This window comes from Heteronotia binoei, chromosome 13 (genome assembly GCF_032191835.1).
Source record: "Heteronotia binoei isolate CCM8104 ecotype False Entrance Well chromosome 13, APGP_CSIRO_Hbin_v1, whole genome shotgun sequence".
In the NCBI taxonomy this organism is placed as follows: Eukaryota; Metazoa; Chordata; class Lepidosauria; order Squamata; family Gekkonidae; genus Heteronotia; species Heteronotia binoei.
The window spans coordinates 28,978,696-29,004,525 of record NC_083235.1 but is presented as its reverse complement, the minus strand read 5'-3'; the positions used below and the strand labels follow the sequence as shown (position 1 = coordinate 29,004,525).

General features: G+C 45.5%; 1 protein-coding gene across 2 annotated transcripts in view; it reads left to right on the top strand.

The window, feature by feature from the left end:
- LOC132581201 (TBC1 domain family member 15-like) overlaps positions 1-13,291 on the top strand; it is a 47,729-nt gene extending 34,438 nt beyond the window's left edge. For both annotated transcript variants that reach the window (XM_060252345.1, XM_060252344.1), the window contains 5 exons: positions 2,442-2,588; positions 4,487-4,577; positions 6,818-6,942; positions 9,715-9,859; positions 13,062-13,291. In XM_060252345.1, the coding sequence (XP_060108328.1) occupies positions 2,442-2,588; positions 4,487-4,577; positions 6,818-6,942; positions 9,715-9,859; positions 13,062-13,107 (554 nt within the window). In that variant the 3' untranslated portion in view covers positions 13,108-13,291. The remainder of the gene's footprint in view (positions 1-2,441; positions 2,589-4,486; positions 4,578-6,817; positions 6,943-9,714; positions 9,860-13,061) is intronic.
- Positions 13,292-25,830: the final 12,539 nt, after the last annotated feature.

Genomic DNA, 25,830 nt, shown 5'->3' with positions numbered 1-25,830 from the left:
CTTCTGCAAGTTGCCTCGGGTCCCCACTAGGGAGAAAAGCAAGGGGGGGGGATATATAAAATAAAATAAAAATACATTACCTAGGAATAATGCCCGTGGCGCAGAGTGGTGAGGCTGCAGTATTGCAGTCCGAGCTCTTTGCTCATGACCTGAGTTTGATCCTGGTGGAAGCTGGTTCAGATAACTGGCTCAAGGTTGACTTAGCCTTCCATCTTTCTGAGGTCAGTAAAATGAGTCCCCAGCTTGCTGGGAGGAAAGTGTAGATGACTGGGGAAGGCAATGGCAAACCACCCCGTAAAAAGTCTGCCGCGAAAATGTCATGATGCGACATTACCCCAGAGTCAGAAACGACTGGTGCTTGCACAGGGAGCTACCTTTTTAATACTCACTTAGCATAATAGACCTACTGACTGCTCAGTAAGAATGCATAAGATTGCTTTTTTAGTATAACAACCTATCATAGGAAATTTCTGATTTCCTAATATATCCCTATGACAAAGAGCAGAGATCTCCACTTCTTTTTATATCACTGTTTTGTAAATCCACCATTCAGGAGGGAAAAGCCTTCCATAATGCACAGTGGTCAGGATGGACTCTAGTGGCAATGCCTAGTGCAAAAAGCATGGAATTCCAAGAAAGCTATTTTTATCTGTCAAAGGTACAAGTTTATGCTCCTAAACCATAGTGTAGGACAGGGATGGGGCCTGTGGGCACCTTTGAATTTCTGAGAGGTGGTGGTGAGGACCCCCTCAAAGTGGCTGCCACAGGAGATGGAACAAATAGCAATACCTCTCTTTGAAAAAGAAGGGAAGTAAAAGAAACTAAGGAATGACATGAGGACAATGAGAAGGGATAATAACAGAAAGCCTGAAAAGGGAATGGAACCACAAGACAGGACTCTTACTAGTCCTCATCCTCCAGGCACTGCAGCTGGTATTGCAGCCATGGGAAACCCAGTTTGGTTTATTGTAATCTGGGAGAACCATGTTTGATTCCCCACTCCTCCACATGCAGCTACTGGAGTGACCTTGGGTCTGTCATAACTCTCTCAGAGCTGTTCTCTCAAGAGCTGTTCTCCCAGAGCTCTCTCAGCCCCACCTACCTCAAAGAGTGTCTGTTGTGGGGAGAGGAAAGGAAGGAAACTGTAAACTGCTCTGAGACTCCAAGTGAAGGGTGGGGTATCTATCCAATCTGCTCCTCCTCTTCCTTCTTTTTTTCCATTTGAATGATGACAGCCAAAACAAGCCCTGCCTTATTAAAGCCCCACCAACTTTCTGAACAGCTGGTTGGGTGCCAGGGGAGATACTGGTGGGTGCTATGGCCCCCACGAGCACCACGTTGGGCAACTCTGTTAGGAACTTGTGGTTCTTCAAGCTATTTCACCTCCATGTATCAGTGTGTTGGGAGCATTTAGAATATTGGATGATCCAGGAAGAAGAAGAAGAAGAAGAAGAAGAAGAAGAAGAAGAAGAAGAAGAAGAAGAAGAAGAAGAAGAAGAAGAAGAAGAAGAAGAAGAAGAAGAAGAAGAAGAAGAAGAAGAAGAAGAAGAAGAAGAAGAAGAAGAAGAAGAAGGATTTCTACCCCACTCTCCACTCCGAATTTCAGAGTCTCAGAACGGCCCACAATCTCCTTTACCTTCCTGCCCCACAACAGACACCCTGTGAGGTGGGTGGGGCTGAAAGGGCTCTCACAGCAGCTGCCCTTTCAAGGACAACTCTGCAAGAGCTCTGGCTGACCCAAGGCCATTCCAGCAGGTGCAGTGGAGGAGTGGGGAATCAAACCCAGTTCTCCCAGATAAGAGTCTGTGTACTTAACCGCTACACCAAACTGGAGAGAGAGGTTCAAATCAGACTCCTGGAGTGACTTTAGCGCAGTCACTCAGAGCTTTCCACACCAAGTTCAACTCAGCTGCGGCTTGGCTTTTTAACTGCATTGGATTCCTCCCACTCCTTACACACAGTCAGAGCTTTTTTTCTGCCAGAGCCCACAGGAGTGGAGCTCTGCCTGGGCAGTGTGGCCTAATATGCAAATGAGCTCCTGCTGGGCTTTTTCTACAAAAAAACCCCAAAACACTGCACACAGTATTGTTTGCCTGGTGTCTGAGATTTTCTCATAGTATGCAAAAACATGGGAAAAGATTGAAGAAAAACTTAGGTAACAATGACAAGTTAATGATACTGAAGCTTGGTATAGAAAAGCCCTCCTCTCCCCCAGTCAGCCTCACCTACCTCTCACAGTTGTTTAGAGGACAAAAGAGAAGGAGAGAACCACATGTACTGCTGTTATCACCTTGGAGGAAGGATAAAAATGTGATAAACTTCGCTTTGTGCTTGCTGTAGATTTTGCCCAGTGACCGAAGCGTATAATGCACAGATCTGGTAATTTTGCCCAGCACTAAGCGCTTCTTTCTCTGCTTCTGATTTCTTCTTACCCGTTACAGACATTGGATACTGCCAGGGAATGAATGACTTTGCCAGCCGCTTTTTGGAGACTCTGGACAATGAGACCGATGCCTTCTGGTGCTTTGTGGGTTACATGCGGCGCTCAGCATGGAGCTTCACCACCCTGGGCGTGCGCCGCAAGATACGTGAGAGAAAAAGAAGGGAGAGTTGAAGTCGTGGAGACAGATGTAACATTTGCAGAGTTGCGGAACTGGTTTGGAAGGACCCTGACCATACCAGCCCTTTTCCTCCTCAGGGCGGAACTGAAAGCAAAAACCAGTTTTGCAAAATGATACTGCAAAAGCAGGCTGTGCACAGTGATGTCTGGTGGATGCCTGTGACATCACCAGCTCCCCCAATCCTTAGCACCGTTTTGCATAGTTTTTAAAAAAATTCTGCTTTCTAGCAGATCAGACGTATTAACAGCATTCATAAATAAAGCATAGATTCTAGCATTAATAAATAAAGCACTTTGACAGTGCAGACTTAAAGCGAAAGTACACACCTTCTAAGCCCATTGATTGCAATGGATTTGGAGGGATGTAATTCTGTTTATGATGCATTTTAAATATTTTAAAACAACCCACCTGAGATGTGGGGAAAATGATGCAACCGATAGTTTACTCCGTGTTCAGTACCTAAGCTGAGGGTCCTGAACTTGTGACTTCTTTTTAAATATTACATCTGTCTTCACTTAGAGAGTGGACTAAGCCGCAGAAGTAGAAGAACAGAAGAATTGGTTAAATTAGTTGGGATGGGTGACTGACACCAAACTTCTACTAGCAGGGCATGGAAGGAAAGATAACAAGGCAATCTTATGAAGATTAATTCCTTGGAAGGAAAGATAACAAGGCAATCTTATGAAGATTAATAGGGTTGCCAGCTTCCAGGTAGGGCCTGGAGATCTCCCACTTTTACAACTGATCTTCAGCTGGCAGAGATCAGCTCCCCTGGAGAAAATGGCTGCTTTGAAGCGTGGACTCCATGGCATTGTACCACGCTGAGGCCCCTCCCCTCACCCCACCCTCTCCTGGATCCACCCCCAAAGTCTCCAGGCATTTTCCAACACAGACCTGGCAACACTAACTCATGAAGCTGCCTTATACTGAATCAGACCATTGGACCACTGGTCTTGTCTGCTCACACTGGCAGTGGTTTTCCAGGGTCTCAGACTGAGGTCTTTCACATAACTCTCCTACCTTGTCCTTTGAGTGGAGGTGGAGGGGGCTGAACCTGGGACCTGCCACACACCAAGCTGATTTTCTTCCACTGAGCCAGAACCCCCTTAGGCTTAGAGTGGAGTAAGTTTTCATAGGATTCCTAATAGTATCTATAGTCAGGGGCTATACCCTTCTAAATCAAATTAATTCAGTGGGTTTATAAGAGTGCAGCCCTGAATCAGATTGTTCTGTGTTTCTACTCTGCCATTAAGATATTTCTGCAAACTGTATCAATGAATGCAAAGCAAGCCAAATGAATGCCACCGATTATCCCTACTTGTTTGCATCATTTTGTTGACTACTGCTAGCCATGGGGAGAGAAGATTAGGGTTGCCAGCTCTGGGTTGGGAAATATCTGGATATTTTGGGGGTGAGGCTTGGGGAGGGGAGGGACTTCAGCAAGCTATAATGTCATACAGTCCACCCTCCAAAGCAGCCATTTTCTCCAGGTGAACTGATTGTCTTCTAGAGACCAGTTGTAATGCCAGATCTCCAGCCACCACCTGGAGGTTGGCAAGCCTATCAAAGATTCCCCTATTGCTCAATGAAAACCCTAATGAGCCTTTTGTGGCTTTCAATAGGTCACCAGGCATTGTGCAGGTGTGGTTTTTCCCCCCATGACAATTTGATTTGCTTCGAGGGACGTCCCTTTTTATAGCTGCTGTGCATGAAGGTCCCAGGGTGTTTGTCACTACCCACAAGCCTCAGTTTTGCTCCATTCAAAGAAAAATTTAAAAACCCACAATTTGCTGCGGATGGATCTAACAGAGATGGAGCGGTGGTGTGGGGAGTTAGGATCTCAGCCTGTCTTCTGTCCCATGCAGAAATCTGCGAGGAGATCCTGAAGCATGTGGACTCAGAGCTGTACAACCACATTGAGAGCGTGACGAAGGAGAAGCTGTTCTTTTGCCTCAGGTAAAAAAAACTCAACCATCTGTTATTGTGGACAGCGTGTGGGACTAGGATCTGGGAGACACAAGTTCGAATTCCTGCTGTCTTGGGAACCTGCTGGGTGACTTTGCGCCAGTCAGTCACAAATTGTCTCAGACTAACCTACCTCAAAGGGTTGTTGTTGTTATGAGGATAAAACAGAGAGGAGAATTATGAGCCATTTGGGGTCCCTACTGGGGAGCAAAACAAGGTATATATATCTAAATAAGATACTATAATATAGTGGGTTCTATGCATGGCAGTCTTGGAGTAAGTGATAACAAGCTCTTTAATAGGAATCACATAGTAAAAGGTTACAGTACAAGACTGGTGCTGGGGCCCACGGGCCGAACTTATATACATCTCTGGGTTCCCGCGCAAGCATGTTATTGGGTCATTCAAACCGGTGGGGGATTGTGATTCGTCCTGGGCTTCAGGGGTTTGAATCCTACAGCCTTTTGTTCCCAAGTCCCCAAGCTCAGTCCGTATGGCTCCAATGAGCCAGGCGGAAACACCAAAGTCTTCCCTTGAGTCCACATACATAACAGATACATAGAGAATAGTGATGATCACTGTGTAATGAACAGAAATACTCTATTCATGTTCATGTACCACTTGATTAATTATAGTTTGCTGTACAATGGATCCTACTATGTATTTTTGCATCATTTAATATGCCATGTTAACACTTAAGTTTTGCTGCAGTTCTATTCTTTTTAGACTTCTGGTTGGGTCGGCAAGCCCAAATCCCACGGCTTTTTTTGAACAGGAATACACAGGAACACAGTTCCGGCTTGCTTGTTATCAGGGGGTGTGGCCTAATAGGCAAATGAGTTCCTGTTGGGCTTTTTCTACAAAAAAAACACCCTTCCAAATCCCATTTCATTGTTTCTTGAATGTCCCAGCCTGTCGATTGTATTGCTTACTTGGCATGATCAGCCTTGAGTCCCAGTGAGAAAGGCAAAGTATGAATAACGTAAATAAAATAATAAAATAAAAATAATTCAAGGCACCATTCCAAAGTACGTTCCAGCACTGAGCTCTCTGCATTAAAAAGTTTTAACCCTGGCAATAGATGCCAAACTACCTGTTCAGGTTTTTACCAAGTTGGGTCCAGGTTCCCTGCTGCCAAGCAGCACCTGCCGGGAATATTAAAAAATAAAGAGAGCCCTTAACAAGCCTGATCTCATAATATCTTGGAAGCTAAGCAGGGCTGACCCGGGCAAGTACTTGGATGGGAGACCTCCTTGGAATACAAGGAGCGGGAGGCAGAGGGAGGCTGTATCAAGCGACTTCTCTGAACACCATCCATGCTCCTGAAGGGGTTGCCAGAAGTCACCATGACTTGACACATGTATGCACACATACACAAAAATATAGAAAATACCAAAACAAAAATAAAATAAAGGAGAGCCAGTTTGGGCTCAGAAATAGCTCCATACCTGGCTTGTCAACTCTCGGTTGAGAAATTCCTGGAGATTTGGGGGGGAGGAGTTTGGGAAGGGCAGGATTTGGGGAGGAGAGGGACTTTAGTGGGGTACCATGCCAGAGTCCACATCCCAAAGTGGCCATTTTCTCCAGGTGGTGAACCAATTTCTGTCACCTTGAGACAGGTAGGGGCCACAGGGGGAGGGGACCGCAAGAGGGCCACTGGGGAGGGGCCCATGGAAGGAGTGCAAAAGCTGGAGAGGCTGGGGGCCATCCCTCTCCCTCCTGCATGGTTTAAAGAGCCTGCCAATCAGCAGATTGGTGGGCCCTTTGAATGGTGTGAGGGGACAGTGGCTGCTCCTGCAAGCCCCTCTCATGGAATTTAGATCACAAAGGAGGGGTGCAGCACTGGGATGGGGGTGGGTCTTCCAAAATACTGTCAAGGGTCCAGGCCCTGTGGGCTCATGGTTAGCTATGGGCCTGTCTTGAGATAAATTGTAATCCCAGCACTGTTTCAGCATGGGGAAACAACAGGGGACAGGAACTCTTCCTGCCCCCATAGTGGTGTTCCAAGTCAAAATGGGATCTTCTTACTTCATTTTAAATAGCAGTTCCTTGCAGCTGTATCCTTGAAGAGAACCCAAGATGGTTCCAAGGACCTGGCTTGTTAAAAACTCAAACAGGTAGTTTGGCGTTAAGACTCTTACAAGTGGGATTGTATCAGTTTTAGGGAACAGTCTGAAGGTCTTTGCATGTTGGTCTTCTCTTGTAAACACCCCTCCATGCTCCTTTACCAGGTGGCTAATGCTACGTTTCCAGAAAGACCTAGACACCTCAGATGCCATCAGGGTCCTGGAGATCAGTGCCTTGGAAGCTGAGAAGGTCAATTTTGCACCTTGGATATGGCTGACCCGCAGGGAAGGTAAGTCTTGTGCTCTTTGTTAAGTAAGATCCCCAGGGTCAAGTCATAGGAAGGGCAGAAAATGGCATTATTCTAAGGCTGGGAAGTTTGAGCTCTTTCCCGTTTGGCCATTGGAGGGGAGGGGGAGTTCCTAAAGATCAACTGTGTAGGAACCAAATTATCCTTGGGGCGGGGGTGCTGGGGACCCACTTCAGTGGGGCTTCCTGCTGCTCCCAGTTTGTGGTAGAATGAATTCTGATGGTCATTCTGAAATCCCATGCATTCCTATGGGCATTCCAACTATCTCATGACTTCCAATGGCCATTCTCCATGCGTTAAGCTACAGCCCTGATCAGATCCAAAGGAACATCTCAGAGGGATCACAACCCACTGAGTCTGAAGATGGTGGTTTGGGCTGTGGAGTAGGCAGCTTTAATTAGTTAAACGGAGCTGAAATGAATGCGGAGGGAACATTTTAAAGAAAATGCTTATTACACTTTGATTTTCTGTGCGGTTCAGAAAATCAGAATGTGGTGCGGCACAATTCTTTCCTCACGGCACCCTGATGAGATAATCAAGCCAAGAGATAGCAACTGGGCCAAAGCCACCCCAAAGGTTTAGGTAGGGTTGCTAAGTCCCTCTAGCGCTGTGGTACCATAGAGTTTTACTGCAAATCCTAGAGCATCCCTGGTACAACATGCCCCGAGCAATGACAACACCTGAGTGACGTCATTGCACAGGACACATCGCATGACGATGGGGCTCTTTGGGGGCGGGGATTCCTCTGGTGGCCTGCTCTATGCCAGCAGGTTGGGGCCTGCCAAACCAGGGACCCCCCGTCCCAGGCTTGGCAGCCCTAGGTTTAATGGCTGTGGGAGGATTTGAACCAATATACCCGAAGTCTGAATTTAACATGACAGCTGCAGTACCATGCTGACTCTCCTAACTTGCAGTTCTCTGAATTTAAATGTACTCCAATTCAATTTGTATGTTCAATAGTGTGTTGCTGTTATTTTCCAAATTCCGGCCTGTGAATACTATGACATCTAGTGGTTTTATGGAGGAGAAAAGGTTCAGTCACAAGGGTAAAGTCACTCTCACTAGGCCAGAGATTTTGAGGCACTATTCAAAGAAAACCTATCATATTTTTCATACCATGAAAACCCAGTTTTGGATTTCTGCCTCCCAACACCCATTTTTTAATGAAAAGTAATACATTTGGGAAACTGATACTTAACATTAATGTTAATTTAAAATGGACTCTTTTTAGAAAACAGCATCTTTCAGTCCAGTTTAAAAGTCAGAATTTGGAAATGTTCAAGAAAAGAGGGAGATGGCAAATGCTGAGAGTTCGTCACATTTAAATTTGTGTGAAATTTTTGCTTTGGCTCTGGTGGCAAAGCAGAAAGCTGCCAAGAACAAACTCCCAAGAGAGCAGACTGTAATGTTTTTTTTAAAAATCAAGCTTCTCTTCCCACCACACCATTCCCACTCTGTGTTCTGGTCTTCTGTTACTGAAGTCTGCTAGAGCAGAGTTGCCCAATGTGGTACCCAGGGGCACCATGGCACCCTCTAATACCTTTTGTGGGGCCCCAAAACTGTTTTTAGAAAGTAGGCAGGGCCAAGAGCAGGGTATCTGATTGGCTGTGCAGATTTTAAAAACACTACTTTGACAGCACAAGGATCTTCACTATATGACTTGAAGGTATGCAAGAAAATGTTTGAACAATATGTTCAAAAGGCATCTAGAAATGTGGATGAGTTATTACTAGGGCTATGCATAACTTTATATTTTGTGCCTGACTCCGCCTCCTGCAGCAGCCATTTTGTAGTTGGTTCTACCTTTCGGAGCAGCCATTTTGTGGCACACCCACTGCTGTCAGAATTCCAAAAGTGCTCACAGGCTGGAAAAGGTTGGTGATCCCATTAATTACCCAGCCTCCCTGCATAGAAGCTGCCCTGACCATCTGCCCTGTGTTGGAGTCTTAACACAACATGAGTTCTTGTGACTCGTTACCATCTGCATAGTGTATGGGGGAATTCTAAATTGTTACATCTATCTCACCATCTTTTAAATGACTAATTGTTTTATTTGTTTTAATGATTATGAACAGACTGGTTTTTAATGTTTATGTAATTTGATGTTCAAGAGAACCCCGTGGCACAGAGTGGTAAAGCTGCAGTACTGCAGTTCAAACTCTCTGCTCACAACCTGAGTTCGATCCTGGCGGAAGCTGGGTTCAGGTAGCTGGCTCATGGTTGATTCAGCCTTCCATTCTTCCAAGGGTGGTAAAATGAGTGCCCAGTTTGCTGGGGGGAAAGTGTAGATGACTGGGGAAGGCAATGGCAAACCATCCCGTAAAAAGGCTGCTGTGATGCAGCATCACCCCAGAGTCAGAAACATCTGGTGCTTGCACACAGGGCCAGATCTAGGGGGAGGCAGAGGGGGGTGCTTGCCACAGGCGCTGACGTGGGGGGGAGGCGACAAATTGGGTATGGAGTCCATTGTATTCTATGGGACCATAAGATAGAATGGCCCATAAAAGGGGCATCATTTTTTAATTTTGCCCCCCCCCTCAAAAAACATGTTGATCCAGTCCTGCTTGCACAGGTGACTACCTACCTACTAATTTGATGTTACCTGCCTTGAGCCCGTTTGGGAAGGGCTGGATATCAATTTAATTAATAAATAATAAATAAATAGATCCCCTCTTCCAAACGTTGCATTGTCTGAACTCTGTTATATCAGCGCTGTGACTCAAAAGATAAATACAAAATCCTCTCTACCTACAGGTGAGGAAGCACCAGACCCTTTTCCATCTGTGGAGCGGGATGAGATCACGTTTGAAGTGCTGCTTTGCATTGCTGTCCTGATCCAGAACCGGAAGCAGCTGCTCCAATACCAGGACGTCAATGATTTTTTCTTGTTTGCACAGAGGTAGATGCCCTGCCTGATCCTTACTGGTATCTCCCCTATAGAACCAAAATTCCTAGTATAAAATTTGTACCAGTGGAGTGAATAAAATCCCATAATAATATTTAGCAGAGAGTTCAAAGCATTTCTCATACATTGTCTCAGTAACCATTGAAACAACAACCCTTTCAAGTTGACTAACCAATTGGGGTGGGGGAGAAGAAGCCAAGGCCTGAGAAACAGTGGGACTCATGGATGGAGTGGGATCATGGATGGAGTGGGATCAGTGGATGGAGTGGACATCATATTCAGTGGGATCATGGATGGAGTGGACATCATAGCCAGATCAACACCTTCTTTGGACATCATGGTCATGTATGGTTACTAGCCCCCAGGTCCCAGTGGGGGATACCCTGGTTTCAGGGGCTCCTCTCTGCCATGGACCCCCTGACCGGTGAGGGAAACCCCTCTCCTAAACACGGATATTGTGTATGGGGATGCCCTGTTTTTTGGGCAAACTCTCTGGTTGAAGCCCAATTTAACCAGTGTGTGCCCCAAAACCAGAGCATCCCTGACGTGATGACACTGGGGACATCAGGCGACGTGCCCATCCACCCTCAGAAATCTTCATGAGATGTTCAGTTGGCCACTTAGATCCCATTCCTAATGCTCATTAGGGGATCCAGATGTCGTAATTGCCTTAAAGAAGAGGGACACTCCTTTACAGGCCTGTACAACACATGGCCCATCCATTTGGGCCTGCTAAACTCTCCTCATCTTGTTTTTACAACCCCAGGCAGGAAACCTTGCTTGTTTGAAAGACATAGATGTCTACTGCTTGCCTGCACTAAGACCCTCTAAATTGATCCACTAACAGGCACCACAATTCCTGCAACTGAATAGGAGGCACGGCGGGCCTTTAATGAGATCGGGTACAATTTGGCCAAGATAAGAACCTTGAAGCCTGATTGATTTCAATAGGAGCATTAAGTACCCATTTAAATCTCTCCCTAATAAAACCAGCAGGACTTTAAAGCACCTCAGTTTGGCCAGATAATGCCCGTGATTAAAAGGGAAAGTGGGAAACTGTTATCTGCTCTCTCAAAATTCAAAACTTGGGGTCATCCACTGGAACTGACAGATAGCAGATTTGGGGGACAGCTTTGAAGGAAGCGTTCCACACAACACATAATTAAGCTGCAGAATGTTCTGCCATAGGCTGTTATAATCACTCTGCATGTAAGTGGTTTTTAAAGAAGTGTCAGGCAAATAACAAAGGAGGTATGTAGCAGAAGAATGGGCAGACTGAAAGGTAGAAATGCAACCTCCATATTGACAAACAGGACCTGCTTTCCTACAGAGGTTTCCCCCCACTGTGGTTTGCAAACTATAGTGCTTTCCGGGAGCATGGAGGTGTCCACATGATGTCATACTCTAATCATCCATTCTCCATCCTCATTACTCCATCCTCAAACCTGCTCAGCTCCAGTCTTTTTGGGAAGAGTGCAATTGTTTTGGAAAGACTGTTGTCCAAGTATGTTATCACATTGTCTGAACAGGAAGGTGTGAGTTTTCAAAAGTCTGACTCACATTGGCTGCGATCACGCACACTAAATAATTCTGTTTCAATCCACTTTCAATACACTTTCCAACTGAATTTTGCCAGTTCACACAGTAAAATCCAGTTGGAAAGTGTACTGAAAGAGCATTATTTAATATGTGTGATCACAGCCATTGACATCTTTTTCTTTTGGGACTTTTCTGCAATCTCATTTCCCTTCCTTGTGTGCTCCTGTTGCTTGGACAGGTATTTCTGTTCCACATGCATTTTTGCTCCCTCTAGTGGTCAATTCAATATTACAACACTGTATGCCTGGCATAAAAGCCCACAGTTTAAACCTGCAGGATTGTCAGACGATGGGATCTCAAATCAACCAGACCTTGAATTGTTGCAAAGTTAGGCTTTATTTGATAATCCATAAGCGTCGGAACGAAGGAAGATTGAGACTGATACATTGTAGCATTTGGTGGCAGGCTATATTGGGGTACATCAAAGGGAACTATACAAAGCCACAATTCTAAACATTGCTGAGGTGAGGTGCAAAGATTCACACGGTCTCTCCCTCTTATCTTATTGTTACTGCTAGTCTTCCGGGGATAGCCAGGCAGCTGTCCCTGGAGGCGCCTTATCTTCAAAGAGGGGAATTTCTGCCTTTGTTAGTATCAAGGGAAAGAAATGTTCACATCAAGCATTGGCAACATCTGCATTTTCTACTTTGATATGCAAGGTCCTTTCTCATGGTTAGTAACAGCGTTTAAAGATGGCTACAGTTCAGCTAAGCATTTTATTCAGTAAAGTTACATCGGCTGACATGCCAGACATAAAGTGATGTAATATTGACTTAACCACTAGAGGGAGAAAAAAAAACCATGAACACATAAGCAATAGAAGATGAGAATGGGGGAAGCCCTCTGTCGTCCTCTCACAGCTGCCATTTTCCCTTTGCCATGCCACCAGAGAGCTTTTTAAAAATGAAAATCCATGATTGCTACAGTGCTATAATAGCGTCATTATAGTGCTATGACATTATAGTGCTATGACAACTATTGATTTAATAAAAATGCCTCAAAAATCCACTCTTATGGTAGGGGACCTTCTTGGAAAAAATGCATCATGGTTCAGGGGGCTGCAAGGAGGAGGAAGGTCTGGGAAAAGCTGTCTTCTCCTCCTGTTTGGTGGCACAGCAGGGGAAAATGCAAGGAAACTGAAAATGACAAGCTGAAAAAGGAAAACTTCTGCACAGAAGCTCCATTATCAGTGTGGATGCCTCTGCAATATACCTAAGGAGATGGTGATTGCTAGGAATATCGAGTCATGCCATGGCAGCCATGATTGTTCTATTTGATCCTTTCTCCTCCTTTCCCTCCCTCACTTACTGTTTGACATGCCTGGAGATCATGTTGCCATAGCAGGTGGGGGAACAAGGTAAAAACAGGGATGTGGAGAAAGACTACAACTAGAAAACACCAGACATCTCCCTTACTCAATGAAAACAATGTACATAAATACACAAAGCACTTGAAAAATACAAAAAAACACTAGTGCTCGATCTATATGGGGGGGTGGATTAGAATAGCGGGGGGGAGGGGCAGATGGCTGAACCCTGAATGGAAGGAGGTTACTATATAGACGAGCTGGTCTGATGTTGTGTTTATTTTGTGATAGGTTACAGGGCAGACTTCAGCTGAACACACTGCATGGAGAGGAGTGACGCAAAGGCCCATGAAAGCCAGAATTCGGTATGAAGGGTGCATACACCCCTCAAGGAAGAATGGGCTAGAGTGACCCCTGCAGGGAGAAATGAGATCACAGACATCCTTTGGAAGCCATTCCCCAATGAAACATATCAATTATGTTCTGGAAGGTCTCGTACCAAATAAACATGGAATCCTGGACCCCCTCTCTCCAGTTTGTCATCTCAAATCAGTAGATGTAGTTCAGACAGAGGTTTCTAAAAATATACACCCCAAACCTTGAACTGGTGTTAACAGTAATTCCATATGTTCTTCCAGATGCAGTTGTGTAAGGAAGAAGAAAGGGATTGCTGACATAATTTGTTTTCCCTCCCACCAAACTACATGTCCAAGGATTCTTGGAGAAGCAAGACATAACAGTTAACCTAGTACTTCTCTATAAATTGAGGGCTGTAATGGAGATTTGTCTCAAAACTTTTCTGCTCTTAAACAAAGCAACAGTTCCCAAAGGTTTCTGAAAGAGGCCAAGGAGTTGCGTTCTTCAAAACATCCCACAGAAAGGAACCCTGAAGGCAGATATCCCTGCCTTTTTCCCTTAGCGGCTTGCTGCTTCCCCCTTAAATCCACTCTGAGGGTAGGGGACCCTCATGAACAAAATGCATCACAGTTCAGGGGGCTGCAGGGAGGAGGAAGATCTGAGAAAAGCTATCTTCACCTCCTCCTCCTCTTCCAGTGACAGGTTTTCTGCCAGCAGAACCCAAGGGGGTTCTACCCAATGTTGCTATCTTTTCAAGGTAGCAGCCCTTTGTACTGTTCTACATACTAGAAGTCAAGTAGCACTTTTAAGACCAATGAAGTTTTATTCAGAATGCAAGCTTTCGTATGCATGCATACTTCTTTAGATGAGGGGATGGGGTACAGTGAGCTGAAATACATATAACTGGTGGGTTAAGAGTGTAAACTGATAAAAAAAAAGTTAGGATCAAATGGCAAAATTGTGTAATAAACTGGATGACCATTTGGTCTGGATAGCATTTGCATGGAAAACAAATAAAAGGTAATAAAAGTTGCCTGTTAATTGCTCTTGCTACAAGTCTAGGTAAAACAAAAGGACACACATTTCCTAGTGATGTTCTACATACTATTTCTGAGGATTCATCAGAGGATTGTGAGGACAAACAGTGGGTTGCTTGGGGTGTATGTGTGCAGGAATTCAGTTAGGGAAATGGCATCAAGAGAAAGAGCTACATAACTCTTCTACAGCACCATGACCCTAATCTACACTGGGACTCCCTGTTGCGGCTTCTGAGTTCCAAGGGACATTTTCTTTGAGGCCAAGTCTAATTTCATTTGCATTTTGGCACATAAAGCTGTGCCTAGTAGGATACAACCACATATATACATTGATGGAATCTGAACAAGTTCTGACTATTCAGAAAAGGGATCTTGGGGTCATGGGGGAATAGTTCAAAGACAACATCAGCTTCATATGTGGCAGTCATGGGAAAAAGGCTCATTCCATGTTAGGGATTATAAGGAAAGAAAGCTCAAACATCAGTTGCTCATATCTCCGATGCTGCAAAAATGCTGAGTGTTACTGCATGTCGCCTGTCAGATATTGTCAAATATTGATTTATGGCTACTGCATAATCAAAGCATGCCAAATGCTGAAGCTGAACATGAAATAATTGCCAGATATTTGTACGCTCGTTGAATAGTCACCAACAAAATGCGTAGAGGAGGATTTTAACACTGCGAGGATGGGGGGAGGGGGGTCATTTCAACTCTCATTGCAATAACATTTGAATTGGAGGATTCCATGAAAGTGAAATGGAAATGGGGAAGCAATTTACACTCAGTGTGGCAAAGAAAAGGTGAGGCCTGAGATAGACATACACAGTTGCCAACTTCCAGGTGGAGCGTGGAGATCTCCCAGAATTATAATAGATCTCTAATAGGGTTGCCAGTCTCCAAGTGGAGCCTGGAGATCTGCTTTTACAACTGATCTCCAGCTGGCAGAGATCAGCTCCCCTGGAGAGCTATGGCATTGCATCATGCTGAGGCCCCTCCACTCCCCAAACCCCACCCTCTCCCAGATCCACCCCCAGAGTCTCCAGGTATTTTCCAGCATACACCTGACAATCTTCTCTCTAGACTACAGATATCAATTCCCCTGGAGAAAATGGCTTCTTTGGAAGGTGGAACCATACCTGCCAAGATCCTTCTCCTCCCCAAACCCTTCCCTTCCCAAGCTCCACCCCCAAACCTCCAGGAATTTTCCAACTTGAAATTGACAGGCCAAAGTCCAAGCAATAATACTTCTCAAAAAATACCCAGATAATACTGCAGTGCCCTCACAGGCATCCAGCTAGCAACATGGCAGTGACTTTCACAGCGCTGCCTGTTTGCTGAAAGACGACTAAAGGGACTCTGCACTCTTTGGGGCTGGCCTGGATGTCCCGTGGCTAAGACTGCCCCCTGTATCCCTGCCATGCAAGCGATGGAGTCCAGGCTTCCGGGATGCCCAGGTTGACAGCAGCCGCCGCCCGCTCAGCCACCCCTCTCCTTGCCGGCTGGCTCCTTTCATTTCGCGCCAGCCCGGCTGCATTAGTTACTGCGCGAGCAGAGTGCAGGAGGGGAATAACAAACGGCCTCGTGCCACCCGCTTCCCCCTTTAATGCTGCTTTATTACAGCAGCGAGTTCAGGCGCAGGTGACGGCGCCATAAACCGCAGCTCGGGTGCTGGCAGAGAAGCCATTTATTAAAGAGAGTGAAGGCAAAGCAAACATTAAGAAGGGCAAGGAGATTACCGGGAGAGAAGTTTCTCACAAAGATGCAACACGCCATAAAACTGGCTGAGACTCCTTCCTAGAGAACGCCCAGCGCTCTGACCTCCTGGAAGCGACATCTTTCTTTCTCTTTCTCTTCCTCTCCCTCATTTTTCTGTATTTCTTGTTCTCTCTCCCTTTGCGTTCTTCTTTCTGCTTTCCTTTATGTCCATTTCTGTTTTTCTTACTTTTATCTTTCTTTCATTTTTTATCCTATTTCCCTCCCCTTCTCTTTTTATTTTTTTTCTTGTTTTCTGTGTTCTCTTTCCTTCTGTTTTTTACCTTCTCGACAAGGAAAAGATGATAATGTTTGCTTTGCCTTCACTCTCTTTTCAGTTGAGAAAAATTACAAAAAAGGGTGTTAGGGAGGAAGAGATACGATAAAGCTTTATAAAATTACACATGGTGCAAAAATAAGAGAGAAAGACGTTTTTAAGCCACTCCCAAAATACTAGAATTCAGGGGACAGTTGGTTCAGGACAGACAAAAAGTATTTCTTTGGATAATGTCTGATTTAAAAGCTAAGAAGCTCACTGCTTCCAAGATGCATTGAGTGATGGCGGCTAGCTAAGCGGACTTTTAAAGGGGAATTTCATGGAATCAAGACAAAATCCATGAAAGATACATTATCCAACATATGGTTAAATGGAACCTCCATGTTCAGACGCCTGTGAATGTCAGGTAATGGGGAAAGCTTTGGCCTCAGTGTCCCAGTCTGAAGGGGGCACATTTAGGCAATCTGATTGACTGCTGTGGGAAACAGGATACTGAACTAAATGGACCACAGTTCGTCAAGCAAGGTTCCTCTTATTTCTTAACCATTAAAGCATTGATGGTACCAACCAAGCACCAAGTTTGGAGAACAAAAGGTATATTTAAAAATATGTTGGAGTCCAGTAGTCCCTTTAAGACCAACCAAGTTTTATTCACAGTGTTGTCTGATGAAGTGTGCTTTGCACAGAAAAGCTTACATTGTGAATAAAACTTGGTCTTAAAAGGTGCTACTGGACTCCAGCTTTGTTCTATTGCTTCAGACCAACATGGCTGCTCAACTAGATCTACCTGCATTTTTTAAAAGGCATTCTTGGTTGTTTTACCCACAACTGTAGGGCAGGGGTGGCCAACGGTAGCTCCCCAGATGTTTTTGCCTACAACTCCCATCAGCCCCAGTCAGCATGGCCAATGGCTGGGGCTGATGGGAGTTGTAGGCAAAAAAACATCTGGAGGGCTACCGTTGGCTACCCCTGCTGTAGGGGACTCCCTTAACAGTCCATCAAAGTCTTGGTCTGAATACTTTTTGGAAGAGATGTAATGTTTTCTCTTAGTGCTGGAACTCAAGGTCTGAGGTTTAACTGCATGCAATTATTTCATTTATATTGCAATTTGCTGTACTTCCGAACCAATTATTTGTGCCAGATTTGCAAAGGGCAATATAAAAATGCAATGAAACTAGTCAAATGTCCTTTCTTCTCATACCTTTTTTCAGCATGTTTGGTTTCTTGGCCACTTCTCTGCCTTTAAAAACAGGTGCTGGGATTTGAACTTCAATGGGAATGACATCACAAATATGTCAGCGATCATGTCATAATGTTCAAGGGAGATATCGCCTTACAATGTATTGTGTATCTTTCTGTGGCTGCCTTGAAAATAGGGCATGAGGATCGATCTGGAATTTAAAACTGAGATGTAGAACTGTGTATAAAAAGTGCACACCAATCCTCATTCCAATACACCCATCTCTATAGCGGATTATGTGTATGTAACAAACCAATCGTGTCCACGGGCCACAAACAGAACAGGAAGAGAACTAGCTCACAGATTTTTAGCCTCCAGCTCACACATTTTTATCTTAGCTCAGGAAGGATAACCCCAGAGCAAACTAATTTATGCAGTAGCTAGCAACTTTAATGCCAATAGTTCACAAAGTAGAATTTCTGTTCACAAGATCCTACAGCTTAGAGGGAACATTGCTTATGTGGACTTAAGAAGGTGAGGCTCTGATTAGGATTTCAGAGAATCACAAGAGGGAGTCTTACTGCCGGGAGATTCTTCAGAGATTTCCCCAAGGAAGTTCCAGATGTATTGATCTGCCCAAGCTTTGTGATCACAACCAAGCTAAAGTATACACCAAAGCAAAAGATGCAATCATCAGCAAACATACGATGTGAACTACTTCCACACTGGTTCCAGCAAGTGCTTGAAACAGGCAGCCCTGGTGTGGAAAGTCTTCTCACCAGGGAGAACTACCACTTAATTATTATGGTCTTGGCAGCATTCAGAAATCATGACAAACTTTGCTTCAGCCCTGGTTAACCAGTGACCACAAACAGTCCACAAAACATAAGAAGTCAAGCACAAGTTTGTTGAGCAGTGCTGTTTTGTGGATGCTTGGCCATAGAAATGGTTGTATAGGGCAGATTTATTTCCCTGCAGAGAGGATACATTCTTGTAAGGATCAGAGGCACACCACAGACACATCAGTACTTTAGGGAACAGAGTGTTGGGATTTGCAAGTCTGCAACACTTCAGTAATTATAGAGTTAACCTTGCTGTTACTGTTAGTCAATAGGAAGTGACGTGTTTACTGTAACCTATCTGTTAGCTAGAGAGAAAGCCCCCCCCCCCAAAGTCTGTAGGAGGTCGTAGTTAAATGACCAGTAACTGAGTGCTGTGATTGGAAATCAATGTATTGCCTATTCTGCATTTTATGGCATCTCTTCCTCCCTTTGTCTAAGTTTGGAGAAGAGAGGCCATTCCTAGCTTTGTACTCAAGATGTAGGAGTTAGTGTCTGTTATTTTACTCCCAGTTTACCCTCCCTTGTAGTTTTAAGTAAAGCAATCATATTCTTTTAAACACACAAATGATCTCTGTATTCTCTGCTGTGCTACTCATTTCTAACTCTGCTAAATAGTATTTTTCTCTAAGAATACCCAATACAGAGGCACACCACAGACACACCAGTACTTTAAACAGGATGTTAAGTTCCCTGCCCATAGAAAACCAATTGTCAGGGAAGAGGCGAAAGTCCTTGACTAAGTAGTTTTCTGCTTGCCTGGATTTCTCCCAAGAAAAATCTCCATAAATTGGAGGAGGAAGAGATTGGATTTATACTCTGCACTTCACTACCCAAAGGAATCTCAGAGTGGCTTACAGTCTTTCCTTTCCTCTCCCCACAACAGACACACTGTGAGGTAGGTGGGACTGAGAGAGCTCTTTCAAGAACTGCTCTTGAGACCAATGTTCCCTCTAAGCTGAGTTAGTGTGAGCTAGCTCACTTTTTTAACTTCCAGCTCACAATTTTTGTCTTAGCTCAGGAAAAATGGCCCCAGAGCAGCCTAACTTAAGTAGCAGCTCACAACTTTAATGCCAGTAGCTCACAAAGTAGAATGTTTGCTCACAAGACTCCACAGCTTAGAGGGAGTATAGCTTGAGACCCCTCCTGAATTCTGGTGTGGCACAGTTTGAGAAACAGCAGAGGCTGAACAGGATGAGACTTATAGCACCATAAAGACTTATGAAATATGAATTCATAATCCGTCGTGGATTAAACCTATCCTTCCTTCAGATACGCCTCACTGGTGAAAATGAGGCCTCTGACAGGCAGTGGTGATGCTACTAATCCTTCCCGCTTGTAAAGATCTTTAGGTCTAAACAGCATGTTCCAGGGAAATGTGTGCAAGTTCCCAACCTCCAACACCAATAATGTGTAATTGACAAAACAGTGTGACATAATGTCATTCCCTTAATGTTTCCTTACCTCCTCCAATCGGTAGTCAATAAAAAGGGGAGGGGGGAAGAGAAGGACGCTAACACGATGACATCACAACACGCACTCTTTCAATTACATTTTACCGAAGAGACATGGGTCAGCGGAGCCCATGAGTCTCCCCATAACATGTACTTTGGACTTTATGGTGTTCAAATGTTCCCCATACATTATCTCAATAATGCTTACAGCCACCCTGTAATGTGGTAGGTCAATATTTATTATTCTCATATTATAGATGAAGGAGGGGGATGGTGCTGAAGGAGTGGGGGGGAATTGCCTGAGGCTACCAAGCTAGTGCGCATGACAGGAATGAGATTTGGCATGCTCAGTCTCTCCGCCACTGTGCCCCATCTGTAGCCATGATCCCTGGCTGCCTGTTATGCTGAACATGGTTAAGTCACCAGGGCTTTTTTTGTAGCAGGAACTCCTTTGCATATTAGGCCACACACCCCTGATGCAGACAATCCTCCTGGAGCTTACAGGGTTCTTAGTACAGGATGTACTGTAAACTCCAGGAGGGTTAGCTACATCAGGGGTGTGTGACCTAATATGTAAAGGAGTTCCTGCTACAAAAAAAGTTCTGAGTACCACCCACAGGGGGTGTGTATCAAGGACCTTAATTAACATGTCAACCCATCCTTCAGAGTGTAGGCATGGATGCAATTCTAACTCAAATAGAAGGCAGTTCCACAACAGATGATATGAGGCCATCCTTATCACACTTGCAGAACCCCCCCCCCCCGAATTGTACCATGAGCCGCAAGCACAAAACAAAATAGGAGTCAACTTCACCTTTAAGACCAACTTAGTTTTAAAACTAAGTTGGTCTTAAAGGTGCAATGGACTCCTATTTTGTTCTACGACTTCAGACCAACACGGCTGCCCATTTGGATCTAGCGCAAAACAAATTACCTTCAGTTTGGTATAGTGGCTAAGTGCACAGACTGTAATCTGGGAGAACCAGGTTTGATTCCCCATTCTTCCACATGCAGCTAGCTGGATGACCTTGGGTCAGTCCCAGTTCTCTAGAGCAGTTTCTGTCAGAGCTCTCTCAGCTTCACCTAATCTCACAGGGATGTGGGGAGGGGAAGGGAAAAGAGACTGTAAATTGCTCAGAGATTCTGAGTAAAGGATATAAATCCAATCACCTCCTACACATTTTCTAACCTTTTCAATTGTTTGCTGTTCACCTAAAACCAGGGTTAAAATGAGACAGCTTGGCTCCAACAGATAACAGCTTGGCTCCAACAGAGTGATTTTGCAGATGGAAATATTGCCGCCTGCAGAACATGATGCCCCCCCCCACCCCTGCAGCCTGAAGTGCCCCTCAACTCGATGGCAGGGGCATTGGGGGGTTGCAGCCAGGGGAAACAATAGATGCCAGCTTGCCTGCAGATGAAGATGAAACCTAACTCCCATCATCACCATCACCTGGGACCAGACCTGAAAGGACCCTGTAGCAGCGCCAGCATTGTTTGGACCCTTCATTTCTGGTTCCTCCAGTGACCACTCCTACCAAGAACTTTAAGTTAAAGCGCCAATCTACTATGGTGGCCAACCTCCAGGTGGTGGCTGGAGATCTCCCAGGATTGCAACTGATCTCCAGGTGACAGAGATACCATCACTATTATTCATTGCTACTAAATAGGAATATCCCTAACCTTCCAACTCCAAAAGAGGACATTTTAATGTTTTTTTGAGAAGTGCCCTAAAGGAGATGCACCCCCTCCCCCAAAAAAGAGGACAACCTCTAAAAAAATAAGAGCAGCCATGTTGGATTAGGCCAGTGACCCATCCAATCCAACACTGTCACACAGTGGCCAACAAAACCAGCTGCCATTGGGAGGTCCACTAGTGGGGTCAAGACACTAGAAACCCCCCACTCCCCCTCCCAAGCACCAAGAATACAGAGCATCACTGCTCCAGACAGAGAGTCCCATCCATACCCTGTGGCAAATAGTCACTGAAGGACCTCTAGCCCATATGTTTACCCAATCCCCTCTTGAAGACATCTATGCACTCAAGCAAGGGAGTACCTCTGGTAATCCTACCCAACAGGGAACTGAAACTCTACAGACTAGTAGACTGAGTCTACCCTTGCAGGGGGCGGCGAATGCTTAATTTCCACAACCCATTTGCCCAACCACCCCATTCAAGTAGGAGGGGGGAGCTGCACTCTGTACATGCTCTGGGGCAACCTGCGAAATCGCATCTGGAGCATTGAAAACACAGCCCTTGGCCTCCATTGTGTGTGTGCGTACGCTAGGACGGGGGAAGGTTTCCTTCAAACCGCCATACACGCGTCCGCGATCTTGGACAAGCGCCTCCCCAGCGTCATTGTTCCCGTCGTGAAGGCGCCGCATCCTTTCTCTGTCCTTTTCCTCGCCCCACCAGACGGCTGGCTCGCTCCCTCCCCTCCCCATTCCCATTCCTCCTCCTCCTCCCTGCAAAGGCAGCTCATTACCCGAAAGATATTGACAAACTGGAAGCAGTTGGGAGAACGGCTACAAAAATGATGGAGGAGGCTGGGGGGACTGAGTTATGGAGGCAGATTAAGGGAGTTAAATATGTAGAGCTCGCCTGCGCGGCGATTAGAGACGGGGAGCGCGGCAGCAAAGAGCAGCCGCAGGGGAGGGGAGGGGAGCGGCCCCCAGCTGGCGGGAACCGGATGGAGGGAACAAAGGGAAACCGGCAGCGAGGGGGGAAGGGGAAAAAAGCGGGGGGGGGGGGAGATAATGATGAGTTTTTAAAATAAGAGTTACCGGGTCTCAATCGACCCTGCTCAGAAATGGGCTTGCTTTCCAGCCTTTCAGGTCTTTGGGGCTTATTTTAGATTTTGTGGGATAAACCAGGTGTGTTTGGTGTTTGGGTTATTCGTTCTCTTTCTATGTGCTGCTAGCTGGTCTGCCAAAATCCAGCACATTCCACTACAAGCATGAACCAGATCCACCTCCCCCCCCCCACACACACACGGGTTGCCAGGGTCCCCTGGGCATCAGCAGGGGGCTGGAGGTCATAGGGTTGCCAGATCCAAGTTGGGAAAGTCCTGGAGATTTGGGGATGGGGTCTGGGGAGGACAGGAACCTCAGTGGGGTACAGCGCCAATATAGTCCATCTCCACAGCAGGGGTGGGGAACCTTTTTTTCTGCCAAGGGCCATATGGATATTTATAACATCATTCGCGGGCCATAAAAATTATCAATTTAAAAAACAGTGCTCCATTGAGGTAGAATGATTCAGGCCAGCAAAATTAATGCAAATAATTGTTTTTTAAAAAATTTGAAGTCATGTGGGGAGAGCCTAATCTGGCACGCACATACACACACACACGGCCCACCACCCTAGGCAAATGCATAGGTCCAGGGAGGAGAGGAGAATATCAGTAGCTTTGAGTCCTCACTGGGGAGAAAGGCATGAAGTAATTGAAATAATCAACAACCCTGTGAGGTAGGTTAGGCTGTAAGAGATTGATTGGTTCAATATTCCTGTATCAGAATAGGACTTTCAACCTGGGTCTCCCAGAGCTTAATCCAGCACTCTAACCACTACACCAAGTTCCTCCCATCCCATCCCCTCACTCCATCCCTTTCTTTTATTAGAATCATAATAGAAGTTTGTGTGTAAAATATAGATACTCAAGCTTTCTTAGGAGTGAAGCTGAGTCGATCAGCACTTTACGTATGCTCAGAGGCACTTTCCACAGCTCTAATGCGTTTGAGTAGCTGTGTGACCAGCAAAATTCAGCAGATGGTGGTTTTTCTGTGAGGCAGTGATGCAAAACAGTTAACCTGTTAAAATGTCCACTTGTCATACAACTGTTGAAGGCACAGCCACAACACAGCATTTGCAGAAGCAATACCTATGCCCAGTCTGTATTTTTGCAGTTTTTAAAGGCACAGAAACCTTCTTCTGGATGGCACACAGCACACCTATCCCTAGAGAGGACCCCCCAATGAATTTATCCAGTTTATCCAGTAGATGGCATGATAAATAACATCATTTGGAAGATATTCAAAGTGATTTTATTTACCACTCTGCCCTGAAAGGATTCATCTGTCCATTCCTGCACCTTAAGAGAGCCAGTTTGGTGTAGTGGTTAAGTGTGCGGACTCTTATCTGGGAGAACCGGGTTTGATTCCCCACTCCTCCACTTGCACCTGCTAGCATGGCCTTGGGTCAGCCATAGCTCTTGCAGAGGTTGTCCTTGAAAGGGCAGCTGTTGTGAGAGCCCTCTCCAGCCCCACCCACCTCACAGGGTGACTGTTGTGGGGGAGGAAGGTAAAGGAGATTGTGAGCCGCTCTGAAACTCTTCAGAGTGGAGGGCGGGATATAAAGCCAATATCTTCTTAAGCCGCTATTAAGGGGACAGGGACTAGGATAGCCCATTCTTGCCAGATCTCAGAAGCTAAGCAGTCAACCCTAGCTAGTATTTGGATAGGAGACCACCAAGAAATACCAGGGTCATGACATGGAGGCAGACCTCCTCTGAATGGCTCTTGCCTTGAAAACTTACAGGGTCCCAGTCAGTCAGCTGCAAGTTGAAGCATTTTCCACCATCAAGAGAATCATGTGAGGAGGGATGGTGGCTCAGTGGTAAAGTATCTGTTTGGTAAGCAGAAGGTCCCAGGTTCAATCCCTGGAATCTCCAACTAAAAAGGGTCAAGGCCAGTATTCCCTCTAAGCTGCAGAGTTGTGTGAGCAAAAATTGTACTCTGTGAGCTACTGGTATTAAAGTTGTGAGCTACTGCATAAATTATTGTGCTCTGGGGCCATTTTTCCTGAGCTAAGACAAAAATGTGTGAGCCGGAGGCTAAAAATCTGTGAGCTAGCTCACACTAACTCAGCTTAGAGGGAACACTGGTCCAGGCAAAAAGGTGTGAAAAACCTCAGCTTGAGACCCTGGAGAGCTGCTGCCAGTCTGAGTAGACAATACTGACTTTGATGGACTGAGGGTCTGATTCAGTATAAGGCAGCTTCATATGTGACAACAGCCAGATTGCCAGGACATCAGCCATCTTCTGCATGGTCATTAGTTTAAGGATATTCTTTACTCCCAGAGGAAACTTGCTCCTAAGGCCACCAATGTATTGTGAAAGCAAGCATCTACTAGATAGTGGCACATCCCTTTTGCCTGGATAGAGGGCTCAAGTCCAGAGAGAGAACCAGAATAAAGCCACAACAGAAGCGAAAAGCCTGACATCCGGTTGTAAAGAAACAGAGGGGGAGGGTGGGAGGAAACTCCATGGATCTGTCTGGCTTGCTTTCCAAAGGCTGGGTGCTGCTTTAAAGACAAATGCCTCTTGAGTCCTCATGAACTAGTAAACCAGATTGTAGCAAATCAAAATAAGCCTCCCCTCCCAAGGAAATTGATCTGGTAGAAGGACATCCTCTGAAACTTTCTACGGAAGTAAAGGAACCCAAGGCCCTGTAAAAGGGTCGTTTTGTAGAAAAATAGGTGGTGGTGCTCATCCAGGGATTGTTATGCAACTGCACCTACTATTCAATGGACAAGGAGGTGGAACTCTCAGGAGAAGGTGGAACTCTCAGAAAGGTTCAGGAGCTGTGCTCCTGTGAGCTCCCACTGAATCCGAGGCCTGCCTATAAACAATCCCTCAGAATCCGAGAGAGAGAGCAAGAGAGAGAGAGAGAGAGAGGCTTTCTGAAGACGGCCAGCTATCTCCACCCTCCCTAAGCCACAAAGTTTTCCAATGTGACGAGGGCAGGCCATCAATCCTGGCACGGTGTAATTAACATAAAGCAGAAGCAATTAATGGATTGCATTCCTAGTCCATTAAACCAGAAACAGATCTGGAGTTCCCTGATCTGACATTTAGTACCTTTTAGCCAGTTAAATACCAATTGCTTATTAAAAACTGCACACTGATGTTTAGTGTCTGCCAGGATGAATGGCTGGCAAACAAAACAGGCCAATGGGCACTGACGGTAGAAACTGGCTGGGGACGTGCCAGCAGCACACGGCGCCGTGTTCTTAACAGGGGACTGTAACTTGACATGAAGAGGGTTCCCCAAAAGAGGAGAGGTTTGGAGTAAAATGGCTTCCCAACAAATGTTGGGGGTGGAAAGCCTGTCACAAGTGGTTCTTGCTGAAAAGAATAAAGTTCCCAGCACATTCTGCTCTTGG